The 17,769-nt window shown below is 42.1% G+C and overlaps 1 protein-coding gene across 1 annotated transcript in view; it reads right to left on the reverse strand.

Annotated features, from left to right (window-relative positions):
• COL22A1 (collagen type XXII alpha 1 chain) overlaps nt 1-9,461 on the reverse strand; it is a 208,731-nt gene extending 199,270 nt beyond the window's left edge. The window contains exons 1-2 of the mRNA XM_061996052.1: nt 9,371-9,461; nt 3,666-4,232 (exon numbers count right to left, since the gene is read on the reverse strand). Coding sequence (XP_061852036.1) covers nt 3,666-4,232; nt 9,371-9,461 — 658 coding nt within the window. The remainder of the gene's footprint in view (nt 1-3,665; nt 4,233-9,370) is intronic.
• Nucleotides 9,462-17,769: the final 8,308 nt, after the last annotated feature.

The raw sequence follows: 17,769 nt of genomic DNA on the forward strand, positions 1-17,769 counted from the left end.
AGTGCTGGAGAGAGTCCAGCAAGGGCCACCAAGATGATCAGGGGAATGGAACATCTTTCATATGAGGAAAGGCTGCAGGGACTGGGGCTGTTTAGTCTGGAGGAGACTGAGGGGAGATCTTATTAACATTTATAAATATCTAAAGGGTGGGTGTCAGGAGGTTGGGACATCCTTTTTTTCTATAGTAGCTAGCAACAGGACAAGGGGTAATGGGATGAAGCTGGAACACAAAAAGTTCCATTTAAATATAAGAAAAACCTATTTTACTGTTCAGGTGAGGGAGCCCTGGCACAGGCTGCCCAGAGGCGTTGTGGAGTCTCCTTCCTTGGAGGTCTTCAAGACCTGTCTGGACATGTTCCTGTGTGACCTGATCTAGGTGGAGCTGCTTTTGCAGGGAGGTTGGACTAGATGATCTCTAAAGGCCCCTTCCAACCCCTACCATTCTATGATTCTATGCTGCTCACTCTGTCTCATCCTCTACTTCAGTATCTAGCTTTAGCAACAGCAAGAATTTCTTATTTAGATCTGATCCAAACATCATGCCTATTAAGAACATCTTGCATGCAAAACAATAAATTAAACAAGTATGACAAGACTGTTTCCCTGTTTTAAATCTAGGAAGAAAATACTTAGAAAACATATGTAATGGCCTTCCAAGCAGAAAAGACTGATATACAGATGAACAGAATCAATTATTTGTGATATCCAGTGGAAATAGCACAAAACTAGACTCCAATTGCAGTGAAAGGGACTAAGGCCAGCCACTGAGATGTCCCCCATCAAGGTTGGGATGAAGGAGCTAGAGACGTTAGACCATCTCACCTTAGATCAGAGCAACACAACCCAGGAACAACTATGGCAGATCTATCTTCTGTAAGTGCTGTTGTTCTGGAAATCAGTCCATTGTGTCTGTGTTTGCTGCCTTTAGTTGATAACCCTCCTTCTACTCTGCATCCACTTCTTCAAATCCACCTGTGTGCACTGTTTCCCATGTACCTGGATACTCAGTTCCCCTTGTCACTATTAATGTCCTTACAGGTCTGCCTGAGTGATCCTCCATATGTGCACATTACCTACTGGCTGCTTGTTCAGCTAATTACTTTATCTCTGCTGCCTGCCCTATTAATACTCATCAATGGCTGTATGATTCTCTTTGTTCTTATACTGGAACCAGTCTGTTTAGGGTTCTGTTAGGTTTGTATGGCAGGGCTTTGACAGGAGAGGGGCTGCAGGGGTGGCTTCTGTGAGAAGACACCAGAAGCTTCCCCCATCCCCAGCCAGTGTCAGCTGACTCCAAGACAGATCTGCTACTGGTCAAAGCTGAGCCCAACAGGGATGGCAATAGCACCTCTGAGATAACAAATTTAAAAGGGGGAAAAAAACTGCTGCACAACAGGAGCTGGAGAAAGGAGTGAGAATATGTGAGAAAAACAACTCTGCAGACGTCATGGTCAGTGAAGAAGGAGGGACAGGAGGTGCTCCAGGCTGGAGCAATCTGTTCTTAAAGGACCGCCTCTGTGGAAAGGACACATGGGAAGGATCCATGCTGGAGCAGTTCATGAACTGCAGTCTGTGGGAAACACCCACACCAGACTCCTGTCTCCCATGGGAGGGACCTCACGTTGGAACAGGAGAAGAGTGTGAGCAGGAAGGAGCAGCAGGGACAGTACGTGATGAAATGACTGCAACTCCCATTCCTTGCCTCTGTGCACTGCTCAGGGGGAGGAGGTAGAGAAACTAAGGGTGAAGTTGTGTCTGGGAAGAAGTGAGGAGGAGGGGAAAGTGTTTTAAGATTTGCTTTTATTTCTCATTATCCTATTCTGATTTGATTTGTAATAAACTAATTTCCCCAACTCAAACCTGTCTTGCACATGATGGTAAATGCTGAGTGATCTCCCTGTCCTTATCTCAACCCACAAACTTTTTGTCATTTTCTCTCCCCTGTCCAACTGAGGAGGAGGAGTGACAGAGCAAGTTTGGTGGACACTTGGTGGATAAACATGTTTTCCCCTTAAAAATTCCTTGCATCTCATAACACTAAACCTTTCCCTTTCACTTACCATTTCAGAAGCTTTAAGTCTCCCCACCAAAACCACTACTGCAAGTGGAGCAAATACCTTAGAGAGAGACTGCTGTCACACCCAGGATGAAGGATGCTTCCAGTCATCCTTTGCAATCTAATGAAAAGTGGTACACACAGGTGGATGGAATGTGGGCTCAGAAAGCCACAGACAAATGGCATTATACTCTGATAGATGTTTTGAGAAAGTGACAAACACTGACCTAGGAATGAAGTACTGAAAACATTTGCTTTAGCACAGGAAAGTAATAGAATTTCAAAGGAAAATCATATTTTGTGAGTTCAGCAGCTGCAGTAGGAAGTTGTCTTGAGTTGTTTGAGTGTGCTCATCAGAAAGGTTTAACCTTCTTTATTACATCTCAGTTGTGTGTATGTCTATATAAGATTTTCAGGGAAAAAGACTGAGCCCCTTCAGTCTGCAGTTTACATTCAATATCCACCATGATTTCCACTTGTATTCTGATTACACTATACATATCCATTATTATTCAGGCTGCATAAAAGCAATCATACCTTGATATTGCTGGGCAATGGCAATTGTTTTATGGCTGCTTGTGCTCTTTAAGAAGCATTCATAAACCCAGAGCATTATGTTAATACTTTTTCTCCTGCAAATGGAGGTTTGCTACAAGGCCTTTTTTTCTGGCAACTTATTGTCACCTGAGAGTAATACAACTTGTGAGCCCACAGACCTGGTTACTAGAACACTGCAATGTGTTACAGCATCACACAGGGAGTCCTTTGCTGTCCTTCAACTTCAGACCTAGGAACCAGTGTCTCATGATTTTGACACAAAGAACTCATAGTCACCACAATATACACTGGAAAAAGCAGCAAAATGAGGTAGCTTTTATGTAGTCACAGAGAATAGGAGAGTGATTTACCAGTGGTGGAAGGAGGATGGGCTATAGGATTGCTACTCCCATTCAAGTGCTGGGAGATACCAGCCATAATGCTGCTGCAGTCCTCTTCACCAAGGGGCTGGAAATTCGAAGTTCATTTATTCAGTGTGAATTTAATGTAACTTTCTCATTAAAAGTTGTTCAAAACACTGCCAAGGTTTATGTGGTAGATAGCAGGAGCACTAGTGAACACCAGTTGTTAGTAGAGTTGGGATACTTAAAGGTAAAAAAGCCCAAATATCCTTTTCTTTCCTAAAAGATCATTCTCAGCAGCATCCAGAGCACTCTTTTGACAGTACAATGCCAGGAAATAAGGAGGAAAAGAATTCCTACACAAACTAAAGCAAAATCTGGGTATAAATAAGATGTCACCCTTCAAAATCAATAGTCCAAAGTACTACCAAGTAATATAGAACCAAAAGGGAATTCACATTTTGCTCTCTAGTTGATCACTAGAAGCTGACCCACAATTAATACTGACTTAGGCAGAAGAGCTCAGAGGTGATAATTTCAGCACTCTCCAAGTGGGACAATGACTCCTCACAGAGTGGAACAGAGTGAAAGATACTAAAAATAAAGAATTATCAGCATAGGATTACAGGCATGAAAGAACACAATGACAGCTTTTCATACCTATGTACTAAATGAATACACAACTCTAATTGTGTAAAAGCTCTACTCACTTTCACAGAGACGCCTTCTCAGCTTCCCCCGAATTTTATCGATGGCGTTGTAATCAGAGACGTGAAACACATGAGCAGACTTGGGTTCTGAAGCAATCTCATCGAGTTCCTCTTTTAAGGCTTCACCAACACCCACAGCGAAGATCCTAATCCCAGCTTGATGGGCCGCAGTGGCTGCATCCAAGACATAATCCTGGCTCCTTCCATCAGTCAACAGGATAGCCACTTTTTTAACAGTTTGATCACTAAGCCTCCCACCAGCTTCCTTGGAAAAACTGTAGGTGTTGATGTACCGGAGAGCATCTCCTGTGTTTGTATTACCCCCATAATACTTAATGTTTCGTGCAGCCTCTTTGATTTGCTCCCGGGTTCTGTACTTGCCCAGGTCGAACTCGGTGGCGGGCCGGTCGCTGTACCGCACCACACCTACACGGGTTTTGTCTGGGCCAATCTCAAAGGTTTCCACCAAATTAGACACCCACTGACGAACTTTCTCAAAATCTTCTTTCCCGACACTGGAGGAGGCATCCAAGATGAAGACGAGGTCGTAGTGAACGTTCTTGCAACCTGCAAGAGTGGCAGAAAACATCACTAAGGGAAGATGATAGAAGAGCAGCAGACATACCAGATATTCCCTAGGCATGGCTCCCCAGTGAGCAACTTGGAGGAGATGGTAAACCTTCTCTCTTTCCTGCACAGACAGTACAGGTTCTTAGCCTTTCTTCCTTGTGACTCACCTCATCTGTTTCAAGACATCTACACATCAGCACACACTTGATGTTGACATGCAAACCCTTTCTCTTCCTGGACTACTAACTGCCTCTGCTCAATCTTTCACCTACACCATCTGCATGTATATTAAGCTACTTTTCTCAAACTTGACTGCAGTGCCTCTGCACAGTCAATGCTCAGAAATGACCTTGGCAGATCAAGAGACCTGCCCTGACCTTGCCTATGCCAATCCTGACCATAAGCAGCGAAGCTTTCATGTTCCCTCTTGCATTATGATTTATTTATGCTCAGGCAGAAGCAGTTCTTTTGCTCAGCACGATATGTTGCTGAAGTAAGTTTATAACAAGATTATTTTGATTTTGAGTCTCTCTGCCATTGGCTATTGCCTAAAGGATGACTCACTGAACACTGGGATGGCTTCCTTAACATAAAACGACAGTTGCTTTGTAAGGGAAAAGTTCCCTTATCCCTACAACCACACTTTTGTCTCCAGTTATGATATTTGTAACCTGAGGGCTGTGCAATCCAAATGCATTTTAATTGCAGCTTGATTGCCTTACAAAGCCAGAGTGGTCATGTATTTTTCAGCCACTTGCCATGAAAGTATATTTCCCAGGAGATGTTTTAGCTGTTGCTGAGTATATGCAAGCCAGGAAGCAGTAGATTAATAAATGGCCACAGATGCCCAAGATTTAACAACACAATGCCCCACTGGACAAAATGTACATGCATATATCTATTTCTGTAATCCTTTATTATAGACCATAGTCCCTAACAAATTATGTGTGAAGACTGAAAGCTGCTCTACAAAGTCAATTTGTCTACGGCCACGACCACCAGCCATTGTTTCTCTCTTAGTTCACGTCTTATGTTGTCTCACTAAGTAAAACTTCTTGTTTGAACCAATGGTAAAAAGCTAATTTGACTAATCATACAGAGAACAAAGCACATGTGACACAACAGATGACAGAGAGCTGGTACATACCACTGCTTGTGCCACTTTATTTCTCTCAGAGTAACAGTGATTTTCTATGTCTCACTGAACTGGAATGTTCTATCTGGCCCCTAAACTGTTGTCAATTGCCTTTAAATCCTCCTATTTTACCCGGACCTGAGCTGATGGCCCACATCTACTAACATTCCCTGAAAACAGATCTGTCCTGTTGACTCCTATTTTACTGCAGGACTTGGATTCTCACATCTTTTCCCACAACCATGTTAATAACCTTCTCTGGGCTCTGAGCTCGACTGAACAACCCACCTTCTGTGGTCAGGCAATCTGAGACTATTTGTGAGCATACAGAACTCCAGGGAATGCCCACCAAGGGCAGTTTAGCTCTCCATACAATGAAAAGTGACATTCCCACTGTATGGTTTACATGTTTTCACTTACATCGCACTAGCTCCAACCAATTCCCAGCAACTAAACGTCCATCAGTAAACAGGATCCATTATATGTGCATCTGAAGCACATTCTGTAGTTCAATTTCATCAAAAATCAACCCAGGACTGCTCCACAATATGAGCCAAAACACAGTAAGTGGAGATATTTGAAAGATTGACTGTGAAAGTTTGAAATCCTTGTCAGGAGAGTAAACCCCTTCTCCAGAGTTTGGCTGTCATGGCTCCCTGACCCTGGATGAGCTCCTCAGAAAGTTCTGTTGGAAGTATCCCAGAAAGACTGGTCTTTTCTTCCCCTGGAAGCTACCAGGCCAGGAAGACCCCCAGCTCCTGGCTGTCATCCTTTAGGAACTCATCTGTCCTTTCTGCATTCCTGACTAGAGCTAAAGCACCCAATGGGGATGTTAGCTGAGGACTAGGATCTCTCTTTTTCCCTGGAACAGATCAGAGAGTATGGAGGTGCCATAGACAGTTCCCCAAGTCAAGTATTTGCTTGACAGACAGCTCAATGAACAGAAATACATGTCATGCTACCCAAAGGTGGGGGGAATGATGTTGTTGCAATATTTCCCCACTGAGTTCAAGCATTTGAGCCTACAGAAAGGTCATAAAGTTTTCTCACACACTCACATTTTACTATGGTTCATTAATTAGCTCTGGTACTTTTGATCATCTGTGCACCTGCCCTGAAGTGGATGGGAATCCCAGAAGAGCCCACTACACTGGAATTAAGAGTGTGGGTAGTTCTGTCACATGAAGAGGATTTCCCTTCAGGTAAAAAGCATTATAGGTAGGCATCCTAACATCATAGGTCAATGCTCAGCATGATGGCCATGAGAGTGGTTGAATATCATAGAATCACAGAAGCATAGAATCATAGAATGGTAGGGGTTGGAAGGGACCTTTAGAGATCATCTAGTCCAACCCCCCTGCAGAAGCAGGGTCACCTAGATCAGGTTGCATAGGAACATGTCCAGGCAGGTCTTGAAGACCTCCAAGGAAGGAGACTCCACAACCTCCCTGGGCAGCCTGTGCCAGGGCTCCCTCACTGAAACAGTAAAATAGTTTTTTCTTATGTTTAAATGGAACTATTTGTGTTCCAGCTTCATCTCATCACCCCTTGTCCTGCTGCTAGATACCATAGAAAAAAGGGATGTCCCAACCTCCTGACACCCACCCTTTAGATATTTATAAATGTTAATAAGATCTCCCCTCAGTCTCCTCTTCTCCAGACTAAACAGCCCCAGTTCCCACAGTCTTTCCTCATAAGGAAGATGCTCTAGTCCCTTGATAATCTTGGTGACTCTGTGCTGGACTCTCTCCAGCAGTTCCCTGTCCCTCTTGAGCTGAGAAGCCCAGAACTGGACACAGGACTCCAGATGAGGCCTCACCAGGGCAGAGTAGAGGGGGAGCAGAACCTCCCTCGACCTGCTGCCCACACTCTTCTTGTTGCATCCCAGGATGCCATTGGCCTTCTTGGCCACGAGGGCACATTGCTGGCTCACAGATAGTTTATTGTTTAGTTTATTATGAATGAGGATCATCTGTTGCTGTTTTAGCTTCTGTAGCAGTGTACACCCCAAGTGCTGCTGTTCCTTCACTGTCTATAGGAACAAACTATGCCCGTGGGATGGGGATCACAGTAGGAACAACCCATCCACTTGTTATCACGTTGGAAACAAGTTGTCACACAGGATGATTTTCTGTGATGGTGTTTTGTGAGCGAGGGAATGCTTGTCTCAAACCACAGAGCAAGAAAGGTTTGGCTGGAAGAACTCTCTGAAAGGTAATCAGAGTGTGGAGATGAAAGTATATATTGTTTTGTATTATAGTCTGTAAGTTACAAGTTATTATGGGATGTAAGTCTGTATATATTGACTAGAATGTCAAGTGTAATTCTGCTTGATATTTGCAGAATATGAAGGATAAAATATATAACAGTAAAAACTAAGCAAGATATCTTCACTTCCCCTCCCTCCAATTAATTCTTACATTAATCCATTCTGTCTGAAAGAATATTAATTAAATGAGACTAATTAGAGAATTAAAAGGTCTGAGTATAAAACCCACAAGGTACAGAGCTTCCCATTGCTTACTTAACGACTCCCAGCAGGTGAGATGACTGCAGTTTTTTCTTTGTTAAAAAAAAACCAGAACAAACAAAATGAATCTTGTCTGTGTTCATGGCTGATGAGCCTTAAAACAAGAGGGCTTTAAGGTTTAGAAAGTGATGACTATTGAGGTAGTGCTGCAGGGAAGAAAAAGATGGACTTTCAGGATCATTTTCTTGGCATCAGTGATTCTTTGCTTACAGACCTGATAGCAGTGAGGTGAAATAGTCCAGAAAAGCTTTTAGTAAATATTAACCTGCATTTTTAGCACAGAAATGTCCAGGGCTGGATTAAATGGAATGTTTTCCAAGAATGCTATAGCAATATTGTTTACTGGTAAAAATAGTTCATGTTAAGGGAATATGGGAGATAATTCATAGAAAGTGAACTTTCAGTTTTGTAATTACAGGAATATTCTCTGGAAGCATAATTCCAGGAGTTGTGTTCATCTACTCAGATGATGAGTCAATTGTTTTGACATATACCCGTTGAAAATAGTTCACAAACCAGCCATAAGCCCAAAGTTAAAGCAATCACAGAATGAACATAGAAATGGTACCATCATATTCTTCCTGGGATTGATCCACAGGCAGAAAAAAAAAGATGAGATTTCACTTTGTTTTGTTTCTAAGTACTCATTCCTGTTAAACTTTACTCAAAAACCTTAGTAGATCACATACCAAAACTGTAATGCAGCTGTTCCTTAGACTGAGAGAAGGTCTAAAAAAGCCTTGTCCTTATAAATTACCCAAGCCTACAGAATAGCATCTTTCCTAGAAAAAAAAGACAAAAAGCTCCATCTCAGAGTACATTTGGGCTTTTAAACCAATAAACTGTGTGAGTCTGCAACTATTTTCTGTCCCTGAGGTGTAGCATCATTCAAAGCCACATAACTCTTCATATTATGCCCCCAAAAACACTGGGTCCTTGTTAGGACTGCCTATAGGAACAGCCCCTCAGCTGCACCATTCTCTCATGCATTCAGTGGCAGTTAGGGGAGAGTGATATCAGCAGGGGCCAAAAGTCATGACAAGGATCACCTTAGCAACTAAAGAGTATGAACCAAGAGAGGGTACGAACAATGCCCTGGCCCTCTTTAGCTCACTAGGAAAGTCCCAGTCAGATAGAAGATTCACCAGGTCTAATCTGACACCCACTGAAAGGAATGGGAAAAGCAATCACCGTGCCAGTGTGAGGCAGATGGAGCATATCCACAGTAAACTGTGTGCTGCTCCCCGTGCTGTGGGCAGCTGAGCTAACCTTTCTAAGCCTGCAGCTAAACACCAGACCTTAGTAAATCACAACCTTGATTCCTGAGCGATCTCTATCCCTAAAGTCTGTTTTATGTCTTTTCAGCAGTAAATGCTTGGGGTTTTTTTATTATTAGCAAGGAGAGTTTCTCATCCACCTAAAAGCCCCAGCAGCTGCTTAGCATGAAGCAGCAAGCAGAACAGTGCATACCTGCTCTTTGGGCCTCAATTCTCTCCCCGCTGAACACGAACGTGAGAAGAACCAGGAGATGGGGCACACGGCATCTTCCCGTAATGGACATATCCATGTCTCCTTTCTCACATCAGCTTGTCTTGGTGAGAAGCTCGATAGAAATCCAATCTGCAGCCTAGAAAGGAAAATAAAGAGCGAGCGTCACCTCAGAGAAACACAAACGGCAGCAATGATGCGAGTCATGGGAGCAACATTGTGGAGAGTTGTCTCTTCTGCCTGTCATTTTACTAGACAAAGAGGCAGGAGTTCACCTACTTTTCAAAGGCTATAGTCTTTCACTGGCTCTATTCAGTGTGCGGCAGCCTGAATGGAAACCGGAGAGAGATTACCAGATTATTATACTTTAATTGAGCCCACTGCCAACTACACAATCAACGCACTGGAGTGGAAACCATTCTTGACCTGGCCCTCCCACGCATTCATTATTAGGAGACAGACAACACAGAGCTGAGATACAAACCACTGCAAATCACACACAACCCGTTGCCACTTCACCCGTTGCTGCTTTGGGTTCCAGAGGCTTCAGAAATGACAAACGCTACAAACACACGGCTGTTTTCATACACTTATGTGTTGCCATTAGTCATTCTCTACAGGAGTAAACTCAGCAGCTTCAAAACACATCTTTCAACTGCTTAGCTGAAAGAAGTGCAAAAGCTCAAGCGGATGATCTTCAGTTTAGAGCCATTGGTTTGGGTTTAAAGGCCATTGGTTTGAGTTTATCCTGACTGAGGCCATTCGACTCAAATAGTATTGTAACAAGCCAGGCAAAGTGGTTGGGCTGTTAAAAGTTTAGATCTGTTTTCTAACACTAGATCAACCTTTTTCATTTTCTTTTTTAAAATATTATTATAGAATTATCGCTGTTGGTTTTAATTTTTTATTAGATCATAAAATCATTGCAGCTCTATCTACTGTGTCACACACAAGAGGAGAAAAGTTTCCACTCTGTAGCTCTTACTGCCTAAGAAATGGCTTTAGAAAACTTTCTGAATCTGCCTTTTCCTCTTTAGTGAACAGATTTCTTTGTCCATTTTCTTAGGGAATTTCTACTTCCTCTGTGTTTTAACATATACATGAGCTTCTCACTGTTGACAGCCAGGTAAGAGAGGCATGCAGGGGACACTGTATGCTGCAGACCATTGTGGCTGGGTTGATTATGCATTCTAGGATGTTTCTTTTCACAGCAGTAGGGTTCTGTGGGAATCACAGACAAAAAGAATAGTGGTCTCAGCATTCATTCAAAACCAGTCTTGATCAGTCAGATGTGGGCCTATCTCTACCATGTATTTCAGAAATAAAGTGCATCTCATGCTGTTTAAGGAAAGAAAAAAGGGGGAAATCTTATGCAGTTGTTGAAATGCAGTTGTAAATCACTACTGCCAGGACAAATACAGGCTATTAATATTTCAAAATCCACATCATATGCAGATAAGGAGAAAAGAAATAAACTCTGAAGCCTGCAAATGAAATTGGGAGGTATCTGCCAGCAGTGGAACATAAATGCAAGAAAGAATAATAAGACAAAAGCATACTCGTTTAAGTACCATCCCTCGATCCAAAGGGCAAGAGCAGGTGCTGTAGTTTGCACCTCAGCCAGACGGTGTCCCTACGAGACAGTGAGGTGCTCTGGGCTGAGCGAGCTGGAAAAGGCTGCAGGGTAAAAAGGGCACGAAAATCTCACCGTGCCCTACGGTATGTTCGAATTTCCTTTTAAAATATATACATTGCTGAAATACCGATCGGGCAGCCGCCTGCAGAGGGATCAGGATAAGCATTACTCCAAATAGCTATGGGAGACTTCAGCCCAAGGTTTTTCCTCCCATGTATTTCTTTAGGAAACATTGTTTTCTTGCACTGCTGATGGAGGTTTAGATTGGAGATGAGGAGTAACTTTTTCCCTGAGAGGGTTGTTAGACACTGTCCCAGGCTGCTCAGGGAGATGGTGGAGTCCTCATGCCTGGAGAGATTGAAAAGACACATAGGTGAGGTGCTGAGGGACATGGGTTAGTGATGGGCTTGGTAGTGTGGGGTGAGTGGTTGGACTCAATCTGAAAGGTCTTCTCCAACCAAAACAACTGTATGATTCTAGTGGCAGCAGCGAGAGATGGGAAACCAGATCTGCCATGGGGCATTCTGTGTGTCCCGTGCTGAGAGCTCAAAATGTCCTTTCTCTGTGTCTGGGCTTGCAAGGCTGCAAAGCTTTATAAATACATTATGAAAAACAGCCTTTGGCAGCTGTTAACCCACATGAGGCCAGGATAAAAGAAGCAGAGCACAAGCTGGTGTCAGTCAGCAGAACGGCGTCAGGATGGACCAACACTGGCTCGACAGGCAGCGGATGTGGCGTGATGGGGAGCTGGGTGGATGTGGATAACTTGGGACAGGCAGGACTTCTGCCCTAGCAGAAGGATTATCTACATGGCCAGGTTGAGAGCTGTGTCTCTAAGGCATCATTCCACTGCATTCTTTGCCAAAACACTTCAAGAGCTCATTGCTGTGTTAGGAATGCTGAATGCTGTCTCAGAACAGTCACTTAGGCTAAAAATAGTGGAAAAAGAAACCCAAATCAAATCAGAACATCTGCTTAAAATCTATAATCATAACATATGGTGGCTTAAATACACATTTGTGGTTCAATATTTTTCTTGCATTCAGGCCAAAATACATTATTTTATCCATTTTTGTAGCATAAAGAACTGAATCAAGTCTCTTAACTTGCAGCTATCTTAAGTGTGGATGTATCAGTGAGCGAAAATTACTCCATGCACATCAACAGAACACATATCACAACAAGGAAGTCTCAAGGGCTATTAGAAGAAAGGTTTGAGGTAAAACACTTTTAGCCCAGTTTGAAATTACAGCACCTGATCAATGTTTATTTCTCGTTCCAGGAAAAAGGGTCAAAAAAGAGCCAAAAGTGGGACAGTTTAAGCTACAGAGTGATCCAAGGATAAGAAATTCTGTTTAGTTGACCCTACTTCCAAATGGACAGCATGGATTTTTTTATTACTATTATTTTTAGTTTAGTCTATCATGTGGGAATAATTTTCCTCAAAGTGGCCTAAGTCAATGTATGTCCTTTAAAAATACCTCTTTCTTTCTTTTGCTCTCACAAGCGTCACTTTGGGCTTCCCTTTTGACACTTTTAGATGTATGAAGTGATACTGCAAAAAGATCTGACAAATCCTATCCTGTCCCAAGTTTATTACCAAACTGCAGACACCATGGCTGAGGCCCCATTTGTAACAGTTTAATGGGGGAAGCAAAAAAGAGAAGGAGGTGAGTAATTCTGGCTATATGCAAACATGATGTAGGAATGGCATCCAGGCTGAAAAGCATGCTGGTAAATGTTAAAGTGAGCAACCTAAACTTAAAATACAGGCATAGTACTAAGCTATTCATACCACCTCACAGCTGAACAAACAATATGCAGAAGTTAGACACAAGATCCCTATAACGTTCAGCTTTGGTATGGCTTTTTCAGGGGAGGGTTGGCACAGTTTTAGGTCAGTCAGTATCCATGGTAAAGCCTCTCTACTTTTGAACACTAACTAAACACTCTTTGGGAAATCTACACTCCTAAAAAGCAGCATTAAAAGAAGAGTTGAAGCAGAACTGTTATCTTCCCATCTCAAAAGTATTTCAGGATTTTGCCCACTGTTGGGCTTCACTTTCACTTCCATGTTTTAAGGGATGCTCATTTGTCTTCTTAGGCTTCATCCCTTGAGGGTGGGAACAGAGCTAGAGCTCTACTTTCCAAAGAATTCCATCCATATCCAGAATGTAACTTGTCCTGTCAGAGCCTGGTCCTGAAGGGACATATGGTGACTTTGTTCTAACCTTGCTTCTCAGATAATGTTGTTGCATCATTGTGATTCAGGGGACCAGGTGGGGAAAAAAGCCTATTTGAAAGAATGGAAGCAAAACTCTCTGTTTAGAAATAGCACCTTGAAAAAAATAGAGAGGAAAAAAAGAGGCAGATACAAAGAATGTGGCAGAGAAGAAAACTTCATGGCATTTCTAGGACAAACAATTTAAACACAAGCACTGAGTATTCCCTATTTCAGCCTCTCTGGAGACTGCTCTTCTGTCCTGGTTTTAAAGTTGTCATCAGAAGCAAAACCCACATGAGTTAGAGATGGAAAAAAACATAACATTTTCTGTAATCTCTTTTACCCTTCAGAGGAGTGATTCAGTTACACACAGTAATAAAACAAAACAAAACAAAACTGGAGTCAATAGTAAGATGAGCATTTCAGGAGCATGATTTAATAAAACTGCTTCTACCTCACATGAGTAAAAGTTCAAAGACCCTACAGGGACAGTACAAAGATCAGTGATTCAAGGCTGACTGTAAAAGCACGTCCAGTTATGGACTTCAGTCTGCTCATTAATATACTTGAGTTTTTACTTACATTTTACTTAATTATACCACTGAACTGTCCATCTTACTGTTAAATTCAAGGGGAACAGATACTATTATTGTACTTAATTTCATTCAGTCATATGCCATATAAATGTTGTAACTATGCTGGCATTCGTAATGGGATTCTAAACGTCTGTGGTGTGCTCCTGTGAAGAAGAGGTTAGCCTGGGGTGAAAAATACAGTGTCCAATTATACACAGCTTTTCACACATACACACAAAAAAAGAAAAACAAAAGAGAAACCCCTCCAGAACACTAATACATTCAACATCTTAGAGAAGTCAGCCTGTTGATCATGCCTTTTCCAACTACTGAACTAAGCAATTTAATTATCTAAGTTATTGCTGATATGAGCAGGAAGCCAACCATATAAAAGAGAGATGGGATTTTCTTCCCCCCATTCAGTCCATGCAGTCATATATCTTTGTTCATTGCTTTTTAAAGAAATCATCTGATGGCATTTCTGAAGGATATGCATCTTTCCAGGCCTGATCCAAAGCCAACTGTAGTTAATGAAAAGAGGGCCATTGATTTCAGTGGGCATTATTTCAAAACCTGTGTGAATAATGGAGCAGAAAATTCTCTGCTAACACCAGAGTCCTTCTTGAGGCACTTTGTTCAACTACAACTGATCCAAAGTCTGCTGAAATCAAGGAGAAGGCTGTCAGCAGCTCCACAGTATGTTGGATGGGCTTTCATGCACTCTGCTCCTCAAAGTCTGCTCCAAGTGCTGGTGAGGCTGCAGGGGCTGAGATATCTCTTCTTTTGCAATATCACATCTCAAGAGTGACTTCTACCCCCAAAAACACAGAGAGAGGGTTAGCATGAGTGCTAACCAAAGTGATCTATCAGCTTTATAAGAGAGAAGATAAGCTGGTGGGAAAGATCAGCAGACCATTGAAACCCATCAATTTGTTTGCCTTAGCTGAACTCTATTACTGCCCTGAAGTACTTGGTGCTGAAACTACCAGAGCTTATGAATAAGTAATATTGCTGTGATTGGAAATAAGTTTGGTTGTGTAAGAAATAAAGTTCATTCTGAACAATTAGGGATGGGTAAGTAATAAATAGCTGTTTACTAAGTGACAAGTATCTGTCCAGGAGACAGAATGAAACATGAATCAAGTGGAAAGAAATATATAGAGAGGAGCATAACCAAGAGTCTTGGAGGGCCATAAAACATACTCCAAGGGGGTCTGGATTAACTCAGCATGGGCATTTCCTAATTTCTGTGTGTTTCACTTTGCAGCCTTAGAAATGTTTCTTTAACCTCTGTGTTTTTGCATGTGCATAAGCAAGGAAACCTGAGAGAAGGTCAGGATTAGAATTCAGCCATTCTTGATTCCTTAACCTAAGCTGGGATCATACATCCCTCAAATTGACCCCTTTGTAAATGCATCTACCACAGACAGTTTAAATCAAGCTCTTACTGGTTGCCTGCCAAATTGCTGCAATTCTGAAATACCCTAAGAGTTAGACTAGGACTTTGCAATGTATTTTTGCCTGCTGCAGCCACACAGTGTCTGCAGGCTAAAACCTTGATGCAATATCCCCAAGTATAACTTTTCAGTGATTTGTCTAGCTTAGAAATCTTTCTACTGATCAGTTAAGAAAAGACAGAACTAACTTAAGTTGAAAAGTCCCTATGACAGAATCCTATAGTCCCAAATCCTATAGTCTGTGGTTAGGGTACTGAAAAATTCACACTATCATTCCCAGATTAATTATGTTACCTCTCCTACAAGTAGGCAGCACTCACATGGTGAGACCAGCCCTGTGCTGCATGTATGTACATTCCAGCTCCCTGATGGGACAAGACATAGTTGCACTCTACACTGCAGTACCCTATCTGTGCCCAGGAGAATAGATGCTGCAAACATTTTAGATCTGGCCAAATGTCTAAAGCAAGTTTTAAGGGCATGTCACAGAGTGCAACTGTCTTTTGGTCTCCTGACATAACCTACCAGGAGACAGAAACAAACTACAATCCTTGCTAGTGCAGAAAAAACACATTCTCAAGCAATATTTGAGACAGTCACTACCAGCAGTTCTTTGGCTTTGGCATCACCAACCAGCCTGTGAGGACAATCCACACTGTACCATGTGAACACATGTGTTTATTGACCAGCCAAGTGGTAATCCTGTCTCACTTCAGCTAATAAGGAGTTTGAATTTCAATAGAAATTCTACATCTCAAACACTGGCTCTGAATAAAGTGCTATTCCACAAGCATCTTAGTTAACCTGATTGAATTATCAAGCGAAAAGCTCACAGAATTCTCTCAGAGCGTATGTGGAGTCCAAGGCACTAAGAGAGATAACAAGAGGAAGGTTTGCCTGTCTGATTTGGGAAAACAATGACTGGAAAACAGGTTTGCTCAAGAAGCATGCATCAACATCTGTAGTGCTTGTGCTGACAGCCTCTTTCCCCAGGTTTATTTACTATCTGGCAAAACTAGGAAGAATATCTTGAACTGAAGGATCAGTTTGATACCTCTAGATGCATTTTTCTTTATAATATAAAGTAGCTTCTCAGGGCTGCATTTTGTTTGATTTTTTTTTCCCACCTTAACCTATACTTAATTTCATTTGGAAAACGTTAGCCTGAAACTCTTTAGCATGAAGCAGGGAATTAGGAAGAGAACGAGAGACTCAGAGGTCAGTTAACTTATCATAGCCTTATTTGGGAACTATCCTCTCCTACCCCCAAACCATTCCCAAATACATAATTTGAGTTATGTACATTGCAAGTCATTTACACAGCACTGTAGTACATATTATGCCTCTCCAGTGGCTCATCCATTGGGGTGCAAATGTATTTCGATCCTGATGATATTAACACGATGAAATGATTAGATATGTAATAATTTATGAATGGCAATGGACTTCCTAAGGGAAAACACACACTCCAAACTACACAACTCAATAGCACAGCACACCCATCCCAAGAATAACAGTATTGCATCCTGTATAAATTAGAAACCCTTGTCTACTTCTTTTAAACTTAACATAACTCTGAAATGGTTCTCATGCTGTCACTGAAGCAGGGTTTGCAGCATATACACGACCTAGAAAGGGAAAATACACCATCTGCATGTAATACAAGGCACTCCTTCATGGGAACAGGAGACCAGCTCATACATTCCAATTAGCATCCTTCTGGCTGCAGGATGTCCAGATTAACCAGGAGTGATGTAAGCAAGACTCAAATTAAAATTGTGTCCACAGAGGAAGCACACAGTTCAAACTGTAGGAATAGCTTGCTGTGGAGTGGAAAATCCTGAGGTTTGTCCCCAGTACTACACGCTCAGACTGTCCTCATTGCCTCATGTGCAGAGCATATTGATTTCTTACAAGGCCACAGAACACCAGTTCTTTGGCCTAAGTCCTATAATCTGTTTGGGGAAAGTCCCACAAATCCCTTTTCCTCTCAAGCAGAGGCAGAACTGTTCCAGTTCATGTTAAATATTAGGAAGAAGCCCTTAACTTTGAGCCCCTCGAGACTATTCAATATAAGAGAGCTCTACTCTTACAGGGCCCATTTCCTGCTTTTTATATCCTCATGGTAGCTCTTCCAGCTCTTGGAATGAAACCTAATATTTTCTTTTTTAGTACAGTAGAGGATTATGTCAGTAAAAAGACCATATGTCATGGCTTTATATAGTCAGCTAGCAGAGCTGGAGCGAGGAATTGGGATGGGGTAACAGCCTAAACCTCTTTGGAAAACAGGCAACCTACTTTCTAACAAAGAAGGCCCTGGTGAACACATTTCCCAGAACTCCTGCTGGGGACAATGCAAGGAAGGATTGCTTTGGATTCCTTGTCCTATACCTTATGATAATGGCCTGGATAAGGATTATCAGACTCCCTACAAGCTCCAGAAATGAGCTCATACCAACTGTCTGTCACTCTCGGGTTATTAACAGGGC

This window comes from Colius striatus, chromosome 4, assembly GCF_028858725.1.
Source record: "Colius striatus isolate bColStr4 chromosome 4, bColStr4.1.hap1, whole genome shotgun sequence".
Lineage (NCBI taxonomy): Eukaryota > Metazoa > Chordata > Aves > Coliiformes > Coliidae > Colius > Colius striatus.